The sequence below is a fragment of the Convolutriloba macropyga genome, chromosome 9 (assembly GCF_964194025.1).
Source record: "Convolutriloba macropyga chromosome 9, txConMacr16.3, whole genome shotgun sequence".
Classification (NCBI taxonomy): domain Eukaryota; kingdom Metazoa; phylum Xenacoelomorpha; order Acoela; family Convolutidae; genus Convolutriloba; species Convolutriloba macropyga.
Genome location: NC_134476.1, coordinates 58500624 through 58523041, shown reverse-complemented (window position 1 = coordinate 58523041; position 22418 = coordinate 58500624). Strand labels below are relative to the sequence as shown.

Here is a 22418-nt window from a genome sequence, read left to right as displayed (position 1 = left end):
GACTTTGTTTGATGTAGCTATAAAATGATAATTTCCGAATCGTTATAAATTCAGTTATTTGTCTTGCCCTAGTATGTTTTTCACTGCGTTTGTTTTGCTTAACCTTAGCTCTCAGCTTGTTCAACAGTTTGCTTGAAATCTGGACCTAAATTTGCCTTTTTCTTGTTCAGCTCAAATTTTTATTAAGCAGCAGTCCCTACGCAAATAAAGTAGAAGAAACAGAATCAGTGTCAGAACCGCCATCGATGATTCTTACGACCTGACTTCTTGGAATTGACTTTTAGTGGCATCTACTGCTTTGCAGTTAAAGTTTGTGTCCGTGACGTCGTTTGTTCTGCTTTTAGGTCAATTGCGTGACTTACCTCTCTCACAAAAATTACTTCTGAAATCACTTAATGAACTCTAAATTTTATGAACATTTACTAATTAAAGATCAATAATGTTCTCCAAGTAGTGCCAAACGTAAATGCCCTTATTCTTAAATAAAGAGTCTTGAGTATTGGGTTTAGAAAATTTAATTTGAAAAAGTCTTAGGACTTTTTCCTTATAGATGTATGTGTTTCATAAAAATGACAGTCCGAACTTAACCCAAAAAGTCTAGTGGTCTATTAAAGGACTGGTGGTCAATCTGTCTATCTTATTTCTTTCGCTGTTTCCTTTCCCATGGAAGGCCAGTAGCGTCTATCGCGGCTATTCTCTGGCAATCTGCCGGCTATGTTTGTAAATTTTGTCATCCTTAGAAGTGATTTTTTCCCTTTTTGAGTCATTAAGACTGCCAAAAGATATTTCATGATTTGTTAAATGTTATCATATGCTTTGCCTAAGGGTTTAAGCATGTAGTTATGCGATTCTTTTACCGCAACGCCACTGACTTTTAAATATGCATTGAATAATGCCATCTCTTAAGGTATCTTTTTGCGTTGTCTGTCAATAATTTTTACAAGGTTGTGTACTCATTCGTAGTCAGTCAGTTTTGTTAAATGTTGCTATTTTCTGTGATTCTTGAAACAATGGATCTTCGGAAATAAAAAATTTAGTTCCTTCCAGATAATCTGCGCAACTGACTTTGTTTGATGTAGCTATAAAATGATAATTTCCGAATCGTTATAAATTCAGTTATTTGTCTTGCCCTAGTATGTTTTTCACTGCGTTTGTTTTGCTTAACCTTAGCTCTCAGCTTGTTCAACAGTTTGCTTGAAATCTGGACCTAAATTTGCCTTTTTCTTGTTCAGCTCAAATTTTTATTAAGCAGCAGTCCCTACGCAAATAAAGTAGAAGAAACAGAATCAGTGTCAGAACCGCCATCGATGATTCTTACGACCTGACTTCTTGGAATTGACTTTTAGTGGCATCTACTGCTTTGCAGTTAAAGTTTGTGTCCGTGACGTCGTTTGTTCTGCTTTTAGGTCAATTGCGTGACTTACCTCTCTCACAAAAATTACTTCTGAAATCACTTAATGAACTCTAAATTTTATGAACATTTACTAATTAAAGATCAATAATGTTCTCCAAGTAGTGCCAAACGTAAATGCCCTTATTCTTAAATAAAGAGTCTTGAGTATTGGGTTTAGAAAATTTAATTTGAAAAAGTCTTAGGACTTTTTCCTTATAGATGTATGTGTTTCATAAAAATGACAGTCCGAACTTAACCCAAAAAGTCTAGTGGTCTATGAAAGAACTGGTGGTCAATCTGTCTATCTTATTTCTTTCGCTGTTTCCTTTCCCATGGAAGGCCAGTAGCGTCTATCGCGGCTATTCTCTGGCAATCTGCCGGCTATGTTTGTAAATTTTGTCATCCTTAGAAGTGATTTTTTCCCTTTTTGAGTCATTAAGAGTGCCAAAAGATATTTCATGATTTGTTAAATGTTATCATATGCTTTGCCTAAGGGTTTAAGCATGTAGTTATGCGATTCTTTTACCGCAACGCCACTGACTTTTAAATATGCATTGAATAATGCCATCTCTTAAGGTATCTTTTTGCGTTGTCTGTCAATAATTTTTACAAGGTTGTGTACTCATTCGTAGTCAGTCAGTTTTGTTAAATGTTGCTATTTTCTGTGATTCTTGAAACAATGGATCTTCGGAAATAAAAAATTTAGTTCCTTCCAGATAATCTGCGCAACTGACTTTGTTTGATGTAGCTATAAAATGATAATTTCCGAATCGTTATAAATTCAGTTATTTGTCTTGCCCTAGTATGTTTTTCACTGCGTTTGTTTTGCTTAACCTTAGCTCTCAGCTTGTTCAACAGTTTGCTTGAAATCTGGACCTAAATTTGCCTTTTTCTTGTTCAGCTCAAATTTTTATTAAGCAGCAGTCCCTACGCAAATAAAGTAGAAGAAACAGAATCAGTGTCAGAACCGCCATCGATGATTCTTACGACCTGACTTCTTGGAATTGACTTTTAGTGGCATCTACTGCTTTGCAGTTAAAGTTTGTGTCCGTGACGTCGTTTGTTCTGCTTTTAGGTCAATTGCGTGACTTACCTCTCTCACAAAAATTACTTCTGAAATCACTTAATGAACTCTAAATTTTATGAACATTTACTAATTAAAGATCAATAATGTTCTCCAAGTAGTGCCAAACGTAAATGCCCTTATTCTTAAATAAAGAGTCTTGAGTATTGGGTTTAGAAAATTTAATTTGAAAAAGTCTTAGGACTTTTTCCTTATAGATGTATGTGTTTCATAAAAATGACAGTCCGAACTTAACCCAAAAAGTCTAGTGGTCTATTAAAGGACTGGTGGTCAATCTGTCTATCTTATTTCTTTCGCTGTTTCCTTTCCCATGGACGGCCACTAGCGTCTATCGCGGCTATTTTCTGGCAATCTGCCGGCTATGTTTGTATATTTTGCCTCCCTTAGAAGTGATTTTATCCCTTTTTCAGTCATTAAGACTGCTAAAAGATATTTCATGATTTGTAAAATGTTATCATATGCTTTGCCTAAGGGTTTAAGCATGTAGTTATGCGATTCTTTTACCGCAACGCCACTGAATTTTAAATATGCATTGAATAATGCCATCTCTTAAGGTATCTTTTTTTGCGTTGTCTGTCAATAATTTTTACAAGGTTGTGTACTCATTCGTAGTCAGTCAGTTTTGTTAAATGTTGCTATTTTCTGTGATTCTTGAAACAATGGATCTTCGGAAATAAAAAATTTAGTTCCTTCCAGATAATCTGCGCAACTGACTTTGTTTGATGTAGCTATAAAATGATAATTTCCGAATCGTTATAAATTCAGTTATTTGTCTTGCCCTAGTATGTTTTTCACTGCGTTTGTTTTGCTTAACCTTAGCTCTCAGCTTGTTCAACAGTTTGCTTGAAATCTGGACCTAAATTTGCTTTTTTCTTGTTCAGCTCAAATTTTTATTAAGCAGCAGTCCCTACGCAAATAAAGTAGAAGAAACAGAATCAGTGTCAGAACCGCCATCGATGATTCTTACGACCTGACTTCTTGGAATTGACTTTTAGTGGCATCTACTGCTTTGCAGTTAAAGTTTGTGTCCGTGACGTCGTTTGTTCTGCTTTTAGGTCAATTGCGTGACTTACCTCTCTCACAAAAATTACTTCTGAAATCACTTAATGAACTCTAAATTTTATGAACATTTACTAATTAAAGATCAATAATGTTCTCCAAGTAGTGCCAAACGTAAATGCCCTTATTCTTAAATAAAGAGTCTTGAGTATTGGGTTTAGAAAATTTAATTTGAAAAAGTCTTAGGACTTTTTCCTTATAGATGTATGTGTTTCATAAAAATGACAGTCCGAACTTAACCCAAAAAGTCTAGTGGTCTATGAAAGAACTGGTGGTCAATCTGTCTATCTTATTTCTTTCGCTGTTTCCTTTCCCATGGAAGGCCAGTAGCGTCTATCGCGGCTATTCTCTGGCAATCTGCCGGCTATGTTTGTAAATTTTGTCATCCTTAGAAGTGATTTTTTCCCTTTTTGAGTCATTAAGACTGCCAAAAGATATTTCATGATTTGTTAAATGTTATCATATGCTTTGCCTAAGGGTTTAAGCATGTAGTTATGCGATTCTTTTACCGCAACGCCACTGACTTTTAAATATGCATTGAATAATGCCATCTCTTAAGGTATCTTTTTGCGTTGTCTGTCAATAATTTTTACAAGGTTGTGTACTCATTCGTAGTCAGTCAGTTTTGTTAAATGTTGCTATTTTCTGTGATTCTTGAAACAATGGATCTTCGGAAATAAAAAATTTAGTTCCTTCCAGATAATCTGCGCAACTGACTTTGTTTGATGTAGCTATAAAATGATAATTTCCGAATCGTTATAAATTCAGTTATTTGTCTTGCCCTAGTATGTTTTTCACTGCGTTTGTTTTGCTTAACCTTAGCTCTCAGCTTGTTCAACAGTTTGCTTGAAATCTGGACCTAAATTTGCCTTTTTCTTGTTCAGCTCAAATTTTTATTAAGCAGCAGTCCCTACGCAAATAAAGTAGAAGAAACAGAATCAGTGTCAGAACCGCCATCGATGATTCTTACGACCTGACTTCTTGGAATTGACTTTTAGTGGCATCTACTGCTTTGCAGTTAAAGTTTGTGTCCGTGACGTCGTTTGTTCTGCTTTTAGGTCAATTGCGTGACTTACCTCTCTCACAAAAATTACTTCTGAAATCACTTAATGAACTCTAAATTTTATGAACATTTACTAATTAAAGATCAATAATGTTCTCCAAGTAGTGCCAAACGTAAATGCCCTTATTCTTAAATAAAGAGTCTTGAGTATTGGGTTTAGAAAATTTAATTTGAAAAAGTCTTAGGACTTTTTCCTTATAGATGTATGTGTTTCATAAAAATGACAGTCCGAACTTAACCCAAAAAGTCTAGTGGTCTATTAAAGGACTGGTGGTCAATCTGTCTATCTTATTTCTTTCGCTGTTTCCTTTCCCATGGACGGCCACTAGCGTCTATCGCGGCTATTTTCTGGCAATCTGCCGGCTATGTTTGTATATTTTGCCTCCCTTAGAAGTGATTTTGTCCCTTTTTCAGTCATTAAGACTGCTAAAAGATATTTCATGATTTGTAAAATGTTATCATATGCTTTGCCTAAGGGTTTAAGCATGTAGTTATGCGATTCTTTTACCGCAACGCCACTGAATTTTAAATATGCATTGAATAATGCCATCTCTTAAGGTATCTTTTTTTGCGTTGTCTGTCAATAATTTTTACAAGGTTGTGTACTCATTCGTAGTCAGTCAGTTTTGTTAAATGTTGCTATTTTCTGTGATTCTTGAAACAATGGATCTTCGGAAATAAAAAATTTAGTTCCTTCCAGATAATCTGCGCAACTGACTTTGTTTGATGTAGCTATAAAATGATAATTTCCGAATCGTTATAAATTCAGTTATTTGTCTTGCCCTAGTATGTTTTTCACTGCGTTTGTTTTGCTTAACCTTAGCTCTCAGCTTGTTCAACAGTTTGCTTGAAATCTGGACCTAAATTTGCCTTTTTCTTGTTCAGCTCAAATTTTTATTAAGCAGCAGTCCCTACGCAAATAAAGTAGAAGAAACAGAATCAGTGTCAGAACCGCCATCGATGATTCTTACGACCTGACTTCTTGGAATTGACTTTTAGTGGCATCTACTGCTTTGCAGTTAAAGTTTGTGTCCGTGACGTCGTTTGTTCTGCTTTTAGGTCAATTGCGTGACTTACCTCTCTCACAAAAATTACTTCTGAAATCACTTAATGAACTCTAAATTTTATGAACATTTACTAATTAAAGATCAATAATGTTCTCCAAGTAGTGCCAAACGTAAATGCCCTTATTCTTAAATAAAGAGTCTTGAGTATTGGGTTTAGAAAATTTAATTTGAAAAAGTCTTAGGACTTTTTCCTTATAGATGTATGTGTTTCATAAAAATGACAGTCCGAACTTAACCCAAAAAGTCTAGTGGTCTATTAAAGGACTGGTGGTCAATCTGTCTATCTTATTTCTTTCGCTGTTTCCTTTCCCATGGACGGCCACTAGCGTCTATCGCGGCTATTTTCTGGCAATCTGCCGGCTATGTTTGTATATTTTGCCTCCCTTAGAAGTGATTTTGTCCCTTTTTCAGTCATTAAGACTGCTAAAAGATATTTCATGATTTGTAAAATGTTATCATATGCTTTGCCTAAGGGTTTTAGCATGTAGTTATACGATTCTTTTACCGTAACGCCACTGACTTTTAAATATGCATTGAACAATGCCATTTCTTAAGGTATCTTTTTTGCGTTGTCTGTCAATAATTTTTACAAGACATTTTCCTTATAGATGTAAGTGTGTCATAAAAATGACAGTCCGAATCTAACCCAAAAAGTCTAGTGGTCTATTAAAGGACTGGTGGTCAATCTGTTTATCTTATTTCTTTCGCTGTTTCATTTCCTTGGACGGCCAGTAGCGTCTATCGCGGCCATTTTCTGGCAATCTGCCGGCTATGTTTGTATATTTTGCCTCCCTTAGAAGTGATTTTGTCCCTTTTTCAGTCATTAAGACTGCTAAAAGATATTTCATGATTTGTAAAATGTTATCATGTGCTTTGCCTAAGGGTTTTAGCATGTAGTTATACGATTCTTTTACCGTAACGCCACTGACTTTTAAATATGCATTGAACAATGCCATTTCTTAAGGTATCTTTTTTGCGTTGTCTGTCAATAATTTTTACAAGACATTTTCCTTATAGATGTAAGTGTGTCATAAAAATGACAGTCCGAATCTCACCCAAAAAGTCTAGTGGTCTATTAAAGGACTGGTGGTCAATCTGTTTATCTTATTTCTTTCGCTGTTTCATTTCCATAGACGGCCAGTAGCGTCTATCGCGGCTATTTTTTGGCAATCTGCCGGCTATGTTTGTAAATTTTGTCATCCTTAGAAGTGATTTTTTCCCTTTTTCAGTCATTAATACTGCCAAAAGATATTTCATGATTTGTTAAATGTTATCATATGCTTTGCCTAAGGGTTTTAGCATGTAGTTATGCGATTCTTTTACCGCAACGCCACTGACTGTTAAATATGCATTGAATAATGCCATTTGCTAAGGTCTCTTTTTTGCGTTGTCTGTCAATAATTTTTACGAGGTTGTGTACTCATTCGTAGTCAGTCAGTTTTTAAATGTTGCTATTATCTGTGATGCTTAAAACAATGGATCTTCAAAAATAAAAAAAAATTGTTGCCTTCCAGATAATCTGCGCAACTGACTTTGTTTGATGTAGCTATAAAATGATAATTTCCGAATCGTTATTTAATTCAGTTATTTGTCTTGCCCTAGTATGTTTTTCACTGCGTTTGTTTTGCTTAACCTTAGCTCTCAGCTTGTTCAACAGTTTGCTTGAAATCTGTACCTAAATTTGCTCTTTTCTCTTTTGCAGCTATTGTTATTAAGCAGCACTCCCTACCCAAATAAAGTCGAAACAGAATCAGTGTCAAAACCGCAATCAGAAATAGCCCAATTTTGGATGCGCACTGCCTGAACTCTGCTCTTATATATCACTATCTCTAATTCTTTTTTGGTGTCGTAACTAGTCCTTATGTTGTCTCCTTACGGTAAACAAGTATGTCTAACTTCTACTAATAATGAAAATAAAGTGAATTTCCTTTTTGTTCTTTTTGATACAAAACTAAGTTTTCATTTTCTGTTCCTTCACAAGCGGGTTTACGTAATTAATGGCAGCTTTTTTTCCGGCATGCGTCCGGGTAGGCTTTGTTTTACTAAAATGGTATTTTTTGTGCTTCATGTGGATTTTTTTGTTGAAAGGAACGTGTTATTGATAAGGAGTGTGTTATTGATAATTCGACTTTTCTGTCTTTTGTTTTAAAAATTTTTAAAATTTCGAACTGTTTTATTAAGTTTCCACTCTTTTTCTTTTACGGGAGGGCTTTTTATACATCTAGAGTTCAACGGTGGTGAATTGTACTTGTTAATAGCCGCACAACGATAGCTGGTGCTATTATTGGCCTTCTCTTGGTTTTTTTAATTTCGTCCTCAAGATTTTTGTTACGGACATATGACGTCACAACCACTTCAAATCTGATTTTTTTTGAATCAAATGAAGTGTGAATGTGTGTGTGTGTGTGACGTCATTTTTCACTCTTATTGGAGCGACTTCTTTGTTCATTCGCTTGGTTAAGTTTTTGGTCACGCATTACTTACATCGCTCTCGAAAATGACTTCCTCACTCTGAGATTATTTGAGAGAAGCTAATAGAAGCATCAATGAGTTGAACAGATTCTTAATTAAAATATAACATCTCAGCTTTTAATAAGAAGATTTTCGGGTCTGTTGCTTATACTATCATTTTGAAAATGCAGATCTACGAAGCTATTGGGCCTATTTTCTGGCAATCTGTCAGCTATGTTTGTTTCTTTGTTCTGGGCATTAGGTCCGTATCCTCGAAATTCTAGCTTGTATCTCTCTAGCATTCTAAAACCAGTTCTGCTGTTTCTGCTGAGCCATCTCTTGGTTAGTAATTTTTAAAAATTATTTCCTGGATTTTTCTTATGCAACTGTTTTCTTTTTAATCAAATGCAGCACTCAGGTTTTTTTGGCATTAATTTTTAAAATGCCCTTTGCAAATATATTTGGAGCCAGGTTTTTGATAATCAACTACTTTTTCAACTGAGGTTTTGTTCTGTCTCCGTTGTCTTTTCCTGTCTCTTTTAAATTCGGCAATAGTTTGAATTCTTTTTGTCTGTTCTTTCGCCAAGAAAGGTGTAAATATCACTTCTATTTTATTTTTTGTGACCCCAAAAAAAATCGTAGTGTTCCTTCAGTGCAAAATAGGCCTATAGTTCTCAATTTTAATCATTGGCTTTTTTTTTCATTTTTGTTTTTTCATTTTTCATCTTTGAGCGGAATTTTACCCACAGATCTTCTGCGGATCACAGAATTGGATTATTGCCAATTTTTCGAAGTTCTTTAATAGCCGCTGTCAGCTTCTCAAAGGCTATTATTTGGGCGCTCTCCCTTTTTAATTTCGCTTTACCTTTGATCACGTTTTTCGTTTTCCATGTCTTTCGTTTTACATTTTCAAGTTTGACTTCTGACCTACTTCACTCACTGTATCAACTGAACGGTTTTTAAATTTTTTCACGCATTTAATTGCGCAGTATCATGAATACGGTCGATATCAAGTGCAAAATCAAAAGAGCGGGGTAAACCGATAAAGCCCGGTCATTATGTCATAGTGCATTGTTATCAAAGTTCATTAGAGCAATTGATAGCTGACATTAGTTTGAAATTGATCTCATTTTTTTAAAAATTGATTTCAGTCGAAGTTCGAGGCAATTTTTATACCTTGTTGATCTTTGAAAAAAGTTGATCTTTGAAATGCTAACTGAAAAATGCGCCGAAATTGGTGTATTTTTTTTCCACTTTAATGGTATATAATAACCTCTAATAACGTCATTTGAAGCCCCCATAGTAGTTTTAATTAACCACCAGTGCTAAAGCACGCTGCAATAGGTTACAGCTCCCACTAGCAGTTAGAGAGAAATTCTTCCGACGTTTGTTTCTTTATTTTCCATGCCTTTCCCTGACCTAATGGATTTCAAAATGCCTTTTCAAGATGCTTTTCTCGACAAATTTTCAAGAATGGTATCCGTGGCCTCTAAAAGATGTTTCTGTTGACCCTTCTTTTTGTTCTTATTATCCATGATGTTGAGTTGGCACCTTAACTGCTCTTAATCCAAATTTCTTGCAATTATATTAAGGTTGTAGGCTTTTATATGCGATTTTTTGCCGTAACGATTTTTTTGTTTGAGCCTTGTGTACTTTTTGTCTTCAAAACAGGATAAACAGGTAAGTCCGGGGCAGGAAATTTTTGTAGAGGCTTATGGCTCACTAGTCGCTAAGTATATGATTCAGCGGATCAGTTTAGGAGACAATTTCATGATATGAATTGAAAGGTGATTTTAAGAGTTTGAACCCTCCCTTTTAATCCCTGCTCCCCACCCCTCATGCTCCCCATGCCCCTCAAATAAGCTAGATCTATGCTTCAAGTGCCGCGCACGTAGCCACTGACAAAATCAACTGATTGGCAGTCGTTTGAGAACAATTTTCAGAACAGTTACAAGGTTTTCGCCTTTTTAAAATTCGGGTTTTGTAATCTTCTCTTTGTAGATGTTTTCTTGAATTCTGTTCTGGAGAAACATTAAAAGCCTCAAAAAAATAGCCGAGGCTAATATTGGCCTTCCTGCTCTTGGTTTTTAAAGACTCGATGAGGAGTATTTTTTCTTTGAGGTTCTTATGAGGTTCTTTGAGGTTGCGGAAGTGTACTATTTGTTCAGACGGTGTTTTGACCTAAAAATGAAGGAGAAAATTTGCCGTGTGAACTCATGGTTTTGGAGCGAGAGAGTTTTTTGACCATGCGCTGCGCTCGCTGATTGACATTTCAACTTCGAAACAAGTTTTTGACAGAATGGTGCATAATTCATAACCATTTTAAGGCTTTTTGAAATCCAATTGGGCGTTTTTTTTTCTTGTAATTTATTTTTGTGGCATTTGTTTTTGTTCGATGATGTGTTAATATATAAACCTCTGAAATTGAAGCAACAGTGTTGTTGAGAGCTTAATAATTCGTGTCAACTTTGACACAATTCGAATTTTTTGGACCCTTGATTTATTTCTCCTATTTTAGACTTTTAATCTGGTTTTTTTTCAAACATAAGTGCCCTGGGCATTTTTTTTTGTAATTGGGGAAGTGTAATACCTTGTTATGACGTGAAATATTTTTGTCTTTTGAATCCTACTAATGGTAATTTTGGTCCAATTTTCTATAGGTGTTCGTTGTCTTTTGGTTTTAATTACTTTTGGTTTTGGTTTAATTTTTTTTTCCTTCACAAGCGGGTTTACGTAATTAATGGCGGCTTTTTTCCGGCATGTTTCCGGGTAGTCTTTGATTTACTAAAATGGTCTTTTTGTGCTTCATATGGATTATTTGTTGAAAGGAACGTGTTATTGTTAAGGAATATTTTGATAATTCGACTTTTCTGTCTTTTGTTTTTTAAATTTTTCAAGTTTCGAACTGTTTTATTAAGTTTCCACTCTTTTTCTCTTACGGGAGGGCTTTTTATACATCTACAGTGCAACGGTGAATTTAACTTGTTTATAGCCGCACAGCGATAGCTGGTGCTTTTATTGGCCTTCTTTGTTTGTTTTTTTTTCTTCGTCAAGATTTTGGGTACGTGCATATGACGTCACAACCACTTCAAATCTGATTTTGTTTGAATCAAATGAAGTGCGTTTGTGACGTCATTTTTCACACTTATTGGAGCGAGTTCTTTGCTTATTCGCGTGGTTAAGTTTTTGATCGCGCGTGACTTACTTCGCTCTCAAAAATGACTTCCTGACTTTGAGATTATTTGAGAGCAGCTATTAGAAGCATCAATGAGTTAAACAGAATATTAATTAAAATATAACATCTCAGCATTTATTAAGATTTTTTGGTCTGTTGCTTTTACTTTTATTTTCAAAAAGGATATCTACGAAGCTATTGGCTATTTTCTGGCAATGTCAGCTATGTTTGTTTCTTTGTTCTGTGCATTAAGTCCGTATCCTCGACATTCTAGCTTGTATCTTTCTAGCTTTCTAAATCCAGTTCTATTGTTTCTGCTCAGCCATCTCTTGGTGATTAATTTTTGAAATTAATTCTTGGATTTTTTTATTATGCAACTGTTTTCTTTTAATCTAATGCAGCACTCAGGTTTTTTTGACATTAATTTTTAAAATGCCCTTTGCAAATGTTTTTGGAGCCAGATTTTTGATAATCAACGACTTTTTCAACTGAGGTTTTGTTCTGTCTCCGTTGTCTTTTCCTGTCTCTTTTAAATTCGGCAATAGTTTGAATTCTTTTTGTCTGCTCTTTCGCCAAGAAAGGTGTGAATATCACTCCTATTTCATTTTTTGTGACCCCAATAAAAAATCTTGTGTTGTTTTCAGTGCAAAATAGGCCTATGGTTCTCATTTTTAATCATTGGTTTTTTTTTCATTTTTGTCTTCTTTTTTCATCTTTAAGCGGAATTTTAGCCACAGATCTCCTGCAGGTCACAGATTTGGATTTTTGCGATTTTTTTAAAGTTTTTTAATAGCCGCTGTCAGCTTCTCAACGGCTAATATTTGGGCGCTCTCCCTTTTTAATTTCGCTTTACCCTTTGATCACGTTTTTCGTTTTCCATGTCTTTCGTTTTACATTTTCAAGTTTGACTTCTGACTTACTTCACTCACTGTATCAACTGAATGGTTTTTAAATTCTTTCACGCATTTAATTACGCAGTATCATGAATACGGTCGATATCAAGAGCAAAATCAAAAGAGCGGGATAAACCGATAAAGCTCGGTCATTATGTCATAGTGCATTGTTATCAAAGTTCATTAGAGCAATTGATAGCTGACATTAGTTTGAAATTGATCTCATTTTTTAAAAAATTGATTTCAGTCGAAGTTCGAGCCAATTTTTATACCTTGTTGATCTTTGAAAAATGTTGATCTTTGAAAAGCTAACTGAAAAATGCACCGAAATTGGTGTTATTTTTTTCACTTCACGCGAGTGGTATATAATAACCTCTACGCCAGTACTGAAGCAGGCTGCCATAGGTTACAGCTCCCACTAGTGGCTCGAGAGGATTTCGTCAGACGTTTGTTTCTTATTTATTTTTTTCCTGCCTTTCCCTTACCAAATGGATTTCAAAATGCCTTTTCAAGATGCTTTTTCCGACAAATTTTTAAGAATGGTATCCGTGGCCTCTAAAATATTTTTCTGGTGACCCTTCTTTTTGGTTTTATTATCCATGATGTTGAGTTGGCACCTTGTTTAACTGCTCTTTATCCAAGTTTGTTGCAATTATATTAAGGCTGTACACTTTTTCATGCAATTTTTTGCCGTAAAGATTTTTTGTCTGAGCCTTGTGTACTTTTTGTCTTCAAAGCAAGATAAAAAGGTAAGTCCGGGGCAGTAAATTTTCGTAGAGACTTATGTGAGTAAGTATGCGGTTCAGCGGATCAGTTTAGGAGACAATTTCGTGACATGAATTGAAAGGTGATTTTAGTAGTTTGACCCCTCCCTTATAATCCCTGCTCCCCACCCCTCATGCTCCCCTTGCCCCTCAATTAAGCTAGATCTATGCTTCCAGAGCCGCGCATGTAGCCACTGACAAAATCAAGTGATTGCCAGTCGTTTGAGAGCAATTTTCAGAACAGTTACAAGGTTTTCGCCTTTTTAGAATTCCGGTTACATCTTCTGTCTGTAGCTGCTTTCATGAATGCTGTGTTCTGGAGAAACATTAAAAGCCTCAAAAGTATAGCTGAGGCTAATATTGGCCTTTCTTCTCGTGGTTTTTTACGACTCGATCACGAGTATTTTTTGAGCTTCTTATGAGGTTCTTTGAGGTTGCAGAAGTGTACTATTTGTTCAGACGGCGTTTTGACCTAAAAACGAAAGAGAATTTTTATGTGAATTCATTGTTTTGGAGCGAGAGAGGTTTTTGACCATGCGCTGCGCTCGCTGATTGACATTTCAACTTCGAGTTTTTTTTTGACAGAATGGTGCATAATTCATAACCATTTTTAGGCTTTTTTAATCCAATTGGCCGTTTTTTGCTTGTAATTTGTTTTTGTGGCATTTACTTTTGTTCGATGATGTGTTAATATACAAACCTCTGAAATAGAAACAACGGTGTTTTTGAGAGCTTAATAGTGCGTTTTAACTTCGACACAATTCTAATTTTTTGGATTCTTCATTGATTTCTTCTGTTTTTGACTTTTAATCTGGCTTTTTTCAGAAATAAATGCCTGGGGCTATTTTTTTGTAATTGGGGCATTGAATACCTTGTTATGACATGGAATATTTTTGTCCTCTGAATCCTTTTAATGATAATCAGATTTTGGCAGCTTTGGTCCAATTTTTTATAGGTGTTCTTTGTCTTTTGGTTTTATTAATAGCCGCCCTCATCTTCTCAGCCGGCTATTATAGCGCTCCTATTTTTTTTTACTTCGTCGAATAAAAAAATATTTCGCTTTACCTCATTTTGCCGCCTTTTCAACATTTTGCGTGATATCTTTTTGACTTCTCTAGACTAGTTTCTCTTCTCTCATTCTGCTAAAAGTGATTTTGAACATCAGTTGCGCAGCAAAGCAATTCAAAATGAACAGAGTCAGTATAAAAAAGTGAAGTCAGAAGTAGAAACGGGATAAACCCATAAAGCCCAATTTTAGATGCCCGCTATTTGAACGTCGTTCCTATAAGTCTTATTTACCATCTCTAATGCTTATTGTTATTGATAGGAGCCCCTCTAGCCTCTCTCTAAGAAACCGAAGTATGTTCAACTACGAAATGCCATCAAAATAAATCGGACTTAAAAAATGTTTTTGTACGGAAATATTTTTTTTTCAATATCTTCTGTTATTTCAATCCCAGTCATGCTTATTGGAATCAACGGCGGCTATTTTCCGGCAATCTGCCGGGTATGTTTACTAGTAAAGCTTTTTTGCATATTCGGAGCTTTTAATTTTGTCTTATTTTGAACTTATTTCTGAAATGAAACTAGGCCTAGAGTGAACTATGAATGGATTGGGAAAACCGTTTAGAAAAAAATCTCTATTGTTATCGCTTCGAAGTAAAGCTTGTTGCTAATATAAAATCGGTTGCAGCGTAGCAACAATAAGGGCCTGATAGCCCACTGGTCAGTGCTTTTGGTTATCGATCGGGATGGCAATGGTTCGAATCCAGGTGGGAGAATTTTTTTCTACCCGCCTGTCGTTTGAGAGCAATTCTTCCGACATTAGTCGGTTTGTGTTTTTTAATAGCCGACCTCATCTGCTCATCCGGTAAATATAGTGCTCCTAGTTTAACTTAGTCGCGCAAATTTTTTTGCTTGAGCTCATTTTGCCGCCTTTTCGACATTTTGCGTGAAATATTTTCACGCAAAATAGTTCGCACTTTTAAAATGTACCAAAATCATTTTTTTCGTTATTTTCTTCTGTTCTTTCAACCGCAACCGTAAATGGGAATCAACGGTGGCTATTTTCTAACAATGTGCGGGCTATATTAAACTGTATACCTTAGATCAATGTTTTGCGTTCGATATTTGTCTTTATCCTAGTCGCGTTTCTATCAAGATATATTTTAGTTTTGCCTTGTTTAGATTTCAAGTCTTCCTGGTCTATTTTTACTACCTCGTGTTTTGTAGATAAAACATTTGATGAATCTGTTCTAGATGGACGAAGGGAGAGCTATTCTGATCAAGTCTGTGATGCCAGGTGGGGCTGCTGACCGGGTGAGTTACTATAAGAATTAATATCTCAAAGTGGCTGCCTAGAAATGACTTTATGGGTGAACGCTAAGAAAGCTGAATGTTGTATAATAGTAATGTAAGCCTTGAGAAATAATACTTTTTACCGTTACAACCCAGACAGCGCATAATATTTACAATTTGCCATGTATTACTCCAGTTCACCAATTAAACAAAATAAGTCATTTCTAGACCTCTAGGAATTGCTAGCCGCAACCAATAGTTATGCCTCTTTCAACGTAGTATGTAATTCGAAAAACGCTGACCGGTTATCGCTTGGGACAATTACCTTATCAGGCATTTCAGAATTTTCCTTGTCGCTTCAACTCCTTGTCGCTTGTTTGAAAATTCGACTTGCTTGACCGTCACTGCATTGATGTAAAAGCTGTATCGCCATTGGAGTTAGCTAGTGACTGACTTTTCTGATTTAACAGATACCACTACTATTAGTTTTCGTATACAGAATCGCAGTCAATTTTCCGATACTCCTACTAGTCTAATACATCATTGACCACTTGGTTCTTGTTCATATTTTGTTGTGTGTTGTTGATTTGCAGGACGGGAGACTGAGGGCGGGGGATGAGATAGTACAAGTTGATCAACATAGTCTGCGCAATCTGACAAGAGAGGAGGCAGCCAGAATACTCACCCAGACTGGACAAGTCGTCAGACTACACATGTTGACCACTCAGCAACCTATTACACAAGAGAACAGCAATGACCGACAACACGATCAAACTGTCTCGGAGAGATTACCTAGTAAAATATTTTTAATTGCTCTTGAACGCAGTTCATAGCAATTATTGTAAACGTGTGTGTCTTTTTTATGCAAATTTTTCGCTTGACAGTTTTGCGCTTTTCTTCTAGAACATTCTTTGACTTCTCAAGTGACTTTTTCACGCTTTCGTTCTTCATTTTTGAGTGATCTCTATTGCTCTGAAGTAAAGCTAATATAAATTCGGTTGCAGAATAAGTGAGGTATGTGAATTAAATTGCCTCGCCTGTCGTTCAAGAGCAACTCTTCCGACATTTGTCGGTTTATGTTTAATTGCTCTTGAACGCAGTTCATAGCAATTATTGTCAACGTGTGTGCCTTTTTTATGCAAATTTTTCGCTTGACAGTTTTGCGCTTTTCTTCTAGAACATTCTTTGACTTCTCAAGTGACTTTTTCACGCTTTCGTTCTTCATTTTTGAGTGATCTCTATTGCTCTGAAGTAAAGCTATTATAAATTCGGTTGCAGAATAAGTGAGGTATGTGATCTGTAGCGCAGTGGTTAGTAGTTGTGGCTGTGGATCGGGAGGGCAGTGGTTCGAATCCGGGCGGGGGAAAAATTTTTTGCACCCATAATTTGATCTATGCTACAGCCCTTGAATTAAATTGCCTCGCCTGTCGTTCAAGAGCAATTCTTCCGACATTTGTCGGTTTATGTTACTTTTTTGAACTAATGCAGGTTGGCAATTAGGATTCCAAACGACTGACTTTTGAGATCTGATTGCATAGCTTGGGAACAAATGCGTTGAAATATCTTATCTCCGTTCTTCTTGTTAATAGCCGCCCTCATCTTCTCAGCCGGCTATTATAGGGCTCCTATTTTTTTTGGGACGCTGAAGAATTTGAATTGTATTGGGACGCTGTCTTTTTTTACGACTCGAAGAGGAGTATTGGTTTTCTTTCGGTCTTTTTACGTCTCGAAGAGGAGTATTGGTTTTCTCTCGGTCTTTCCTTTACAGGAAGTAGATTTGTTCACGCGGCATTTTAATCTAAAAGCGAAAATGAGAAAAGCTGTCTTGGTGAACAGATTTTCGCTAAGCGAGAGAAGTTATTTGATCATGCGCTGCGTTTAGTGAATGACTTCTTGACTTCGAAAAGTAGTTTTTGAGTGAATGGCACATATAGATAGAGTGAATGGCAAGAGCAATTCTTCCGACATTTGTCGGTTTATGTTACTTTTTTGAACTAATGCAGGTTGGCAATTAGGATTCCAAACGACTGACTTTTGAGATCTGATTGCATAGCTTGGGAACAAATGCGTTGAAATATCTCATCTCCGTTCTTCTTGTTAATAGCCGCCCTCATCTTCTCAGCCGGCTATTATAGGGCTCCTATTTTTTTTGGGACGCTTAAGAATTTGAATTGTATTGGGACGCTGTCTTTTTTTACGACTCGAAGAGGAGTATTGGTTTTCTTTCGGTCTTTTTACGTCTCGAAGAGGAGTATTGGTTTTCTCTCGGTCTTTCCTTTACAGGAAGTAGATTTGTTCACGCGGCATTTTGATCTAAAAGCGAAAATGAGAAAAGCTGTCTTGTTGAACAGATTTTCGCTAAGCGAGAGAAGTTATTTGATCATGCGCTGCGTTTAGTGAATGACTTCTTGACATCGAAAAGTAGTTTTTGAGTGAATGGCACATATAGATAACCGTTTTTAACCGTTTTTTCGTCTCAGAGACCAAATTTTTTGCTTTTAATTTGGTTTCTTGTATTTTCTTCGATACTATACTGAAATGTCGCAAATTGATGCCACAGTGTTTTGCAGAGCCTGACAATGCGTTTCAAGTAGAAAATTGGCGCATATATCTTGATTTTTTAGTTAGTTTTCAGCTTTTTTTCTATTAATTTCTCCATTTTTGGATCTTTTAACCGTCTTTTTGTAAAAAATCAGTTAATATGGCAACTTCTCTTGATAATTCATATGCTCAACGCCTCTTTCTACCTCGTTGTAAATTTATTTTACAAAATTGTACATATGCTAATCCAATTTTGGTAGTTTTTCCGATTTCATTTTTTTGTTTGTATTTTGGTTGTAGTTGCTAGAAATAGTCGTTTTGTGCAACATGAGGGACTTTAAGTTCGTTTAAATAAAAAGTCAATCATTTTTTGGCGTTAAGTTTTTGACAAACAGTTTTATAAATGCAGTCTTAAAAGTTTTTTGACCATTTTTTTTGCAAAATGTTTCAATGTTTCGTATTTATGAATTCTGCTTTTTCCTATTTTTGTTCTCTTCAGGAGGGTAGGTCTCTGTATCGGATGACTAGTCATCTTTTCTATGTCTTGAATGCTGAACAATGAAATGTATTCGTCTTTCTAGAATTTTTTAAATTGGTTTTCAAAAATCAAGAATGCGTTTTGTTACGGTATTCCTTACATTGTGCCCATATTCTTCACATTCTAGTTAGTATCATTCTAGCTTTGTCCTGGCTCCTACATTTACTTTCGTGTATTCATTTTTTTAGTTGTTAAAATTGAATGATTTCGGCTTTTTCCTAGTTTTCCGTCATTTCTTTGGTTTGCAGTTGATTTCTTTCAACATAAGGCAATACCGAGAGTTTGATAGCAGGCCTTCTCCAAAATTTCCACTGATAACTATTTACTGCAACTTTCTTCCAGCCTTGGTATTATTTTAAACAATTTTTTGCCTTTGAATGTTCTGCTGCTTATGTCTTTTCTATGACCAATTTAATTTTCGAATTAGTATGAAATCTTGTTGTCTAGCATATGTACAAAAAGGAACAAGTGTTGTTGTTTTTTGTCCTAATTGCAGTGATTAGGAGTGTAATTATAGGTGCTTTCTGATTCTTAAATTTGAGCTTTCTTTTTTGAAAAGATTTAACTTAGTTTCTAAGATTATTATCTGCCGTTTGCTTTCGCGATCTTTTTCAGATTAGAATCATGATTTATATGAGGGCAATTGATAACCTAGTCAGTTTTTTCAGACTATCAGTTTTTTACCACCTTAATTTTTTTGGATTTTTTAACGTTACCAAACGTTTTCAATAATATAAAATTTTGCTGCATTTCTCTCTTTGTGACAGTGGTTTAAGTTTCACCATTTTTTAGAGCAGACCTGGTGAGGTAGTGAGTTAATGGTTTAATACAAAAGGTAGTGGCTTCCGCTGCAATTACGGTTTTGTTAGTGAAGTTTTGACGCTTCGATTCGCTTCCGGATTCTTCCGGATATGTTTTTAAGATCTGTTCACACATTTTCATGATTTTTGAAGTCAAATTTGAGTAAGTGATTTTGGTCACGCCGAAACAGGAAATGAAGCGAAAAAGCGATTGGTTTTGCGGCGTGAAATTTTTTCGCTCTAATTATATTGTTGAGTGAGAAAACGGTGTTTGAACAAATAATCGCTTTCTCGCTAGTGGTTTTTTTGTTCACATGCGGCACTTTCACTTTGGTTTTTTACTAAGAGGAGCCGGATGTCAGTGATTCGAGACCCGGTGGGGGTCACTTTTTTTGCTCCCATAAAGAAAAATTGATCTATACTAAAGACCATGAATTAAATTGCCTCGCCTGTCATTCAAGAGCAATTCTTCCGACATTTGTCAGTTTGTTTTTTTTCTTCGATTTTATTGAATTTGTTATCTTATTGATTTTTCCAAACCATTCATTGTTCAATCTAGATGTTTTGTTTTGTTAATGAAATTTCTTTGGATTGTTGTGGGACTTGTCCTGCTTTGTTGTATTTTGTTTTGTCTTCTGACGCTGTTTCGTTTTACATGTGTTCACATAGCGAAGCTGAAAGTCTTTTCTGAACGATATCTTCCCCTCACTTAATTCATTTGCGGTAGTGGCGTCATTTCTCACTTTCTGTGTCTCTGAGTGAAAGATGTTAGGTCATTTGCGTGATTAGATTTTGGTCAAGCGTGCTTTAACTCAATCATTCAAATGACTTGCATTTCAAAATTTTCAGTTTAATTTGAAATAGATTCAGGTCAAACAAACTCATGTCGGCTATGTTTTGTTAATGCGTTATTCAGATAGAAGGAGAGAGCGAGCAATAAAGGTGTGAGAACGTTTTTCAACTTAACTTTGAGCTGTTCTGCCATTTTGCCCTGTCAGACAGTTCTTTATTAATAGCCGCCCTCATCTTCTCAGCCGGCTATTATTGCGCTCGTATTTTTTTTACGTCGTCAAACTTTTTTTCGCTTTACCATTTTGCCGCTTTTTCGACATTTTGCGTGAAATCTTTTTGACTTCTCTAGGCTAGTTTCTCTCGTCTCTCATTCTGCTAAAAGTGAATTTGTACATCAGTTGCTAAGCAAAGCAATTCAAAATGAACAGAGTCGGTATAAAAAATTGAAGTCAGAAATAGAAACGGGATAAACCCATAAAGCCCAATTTTAGATGCCCGCTATTTGAACGTCGTTCCTATAAGTCTTAGTTACCATCTCTTATGCTTATTGGTGTTGATAGTAGCCCCTGTAGCCTCTCTCTAAGAAACAGAAGTATGTTCAACTACGAAATGCCATCAAAATAAATCGGACTTAAAAAATATTTTTGTACAAAATTTTTTTTTTCAGTATATTCTATTCGTTCAATCCCAATCATGCTCATTGGAATCAACGGCGGCTATTTTCCGGCAATCTGCCGGGTATGTTTAATAGCCGCGAAGCGATAGCGGCTATTATTGGGGACATCGTATTTTTTTTTAATTCGTTGTCTCCATCGATGATTCTTACGACCTGACTTCTTGGAATTGACTTTTGCAATGACTTCAGTGACTTCTACTGCATTGCAGTTAAAATTTGCATACGTGAAGTCATTTCTGCTTTTAGGTCAATTTCATGACTTACCTCACTCAAAAAAATGACTTCTGAACTCACTTATGGAAGTTTGAATTTTACGAACATTTACTAGTTTATAGTGTGCATCTAAGTAGTGCCAAACTCACATGCCCTAATTCTTGAGTATGTCTTGAGTTTTGGATTTCGAATATCAATTTTGAAAAGCTCTTTTAGGGTTTTTTCCTTATAGACACCTTTTGTGTCATAAAATTGACTGTCCGAATATAACCCAAAGACTCTATTGGTCTTTTAGAGGACTGGTGGTCGAGCTGTCTATCTTATTTCTTTAATTGTTTCAATTCATGGAAGGCCACAAGCGTCTATCGTGGCTATTTTCCGGCAATCTGACGGCTATGTTAATCTTTTTCCATTTTTATAGCATCTGGGCAGCTTTCTGGTTGAAGTTAGTTTTCATAGCTGAGAAGCTGTAAGCTGAGCGGAGCTATATTGCGCTGCTCTTGCGGTTTTTGTTTCGTCTTCTGAAGATTTTTTCGTTTTACATTTGTTCACACAGCGAACCCGAATAAGTAAAGTTTTCTGAATGACTTCCTGTGCTCACTAACGGCATTTGCTCACGTAACGTCATTTCTCTCTCCTGAGCCAACGTTTTTAGCCCATTTGCGTGACGAGATTTTGATCATACGTGAATTACCTCACTCAATAAAAATGACTTTTGCGCTTTAAACTTAGCTTTAATTTGAATTAGATTGAGGTCAAAGTAACTCATATGTGTAATGAAGGTCCGTAATAAAAAGGCTTCTGTGGAATGAGTTTTAACATTCTTTTTTAATTTAATGCTGAATTTTTTTACATGGCTGTTTGAGTGGCGTCGATCACTTCTTCACTTTTTATCGGTGTCTATCTCTAGTATACGGAACGTCTATTCTTTCGTTACTATTTCGTAAGTATGTTTCAATGGTTTTGGTGGTCTTTGAATTTAATAGGCTCTAATTTTGTGTTATTTTGTTGAAAAATGGTTTGATTTTAGTCAAAATTTAACCCATTTTCCTCCTTTTTTTGAAATGTTTGGCCTATTTCTTCTGAAATTTGGCCGAATAGCTTCTTCCGCATAGCTTTTTTTGTTCACTGTTTCACTGTTAAACCTAGAGATTTGTACAGGTGTTATTACTCAGACTTGATAGTTCAATATTTTAAAAATAGCAATTTTTACTGAAATTGGATTTATCATCTCTAATACGTTTTGGCGTTGGTGCTAGCCCCTGCGTCCTCTCGTTAAGAGACAGAGTATGTTCAAAATAGTTTTTCTCGTCTGTTCGCCCATTAATTTAATATCAAGTTATTATAGCTGCGAAGCTGCAAGCTGAGCAAAGCTATATTGCGGATTGCGGTGCTCTTGGTTTTTTTTTGTTTCGTCGTCTGACGCCTTTTTCGTTTTACATTTGTTCTCACAGCAAAGCTGAAAAAGTCAAATTTTCTTAATGACTTCTTCCTCTCACTAACGGTATTTGCGCGCGTGACGTCCTTTCTCACTGGATTTAGCAAAAGTTTTTAGGTTATTTGCATGATTAAAATTTGATCATACGTGACTTACCTCACTCAATAAGATGA

The 22418-nt window shown here is 35.7% G+C and overlaps 1 protein-coding gene across 4 annotated transcripts in view; it reads left to right on the top strand.

Annotated features, from left to right (window-relative positions):
* The window catches only part of LOC142345890 (uncharacterized), a 268945-nt gene that overhangs the window by 145084 nt on the left and 101443 nt on the right, over positions 1 to 22418 (top strand). For all 4 annotated transcript variants that reach the window (XR_012759361.1, XR_012759362.1, XR_012759360.1 and 1 more), the window contains exons 11-12: positions 15209 to 15268; positions 15841 to 16042. Coding sequence is in view for 1 of the 4 variants with exons in the window: in XM_075398324.1 (XP_075254439.1) it covers positions 15209 to 15268; positions 15841 to 16042 (262 nt within the window). In the remaining 3 variants the exon portion in view is untranslated. The remainder of the gene's footprint in view (positions 1 to 15208; positions 15269 to 15840; positions 16043 to 22418) is intronic.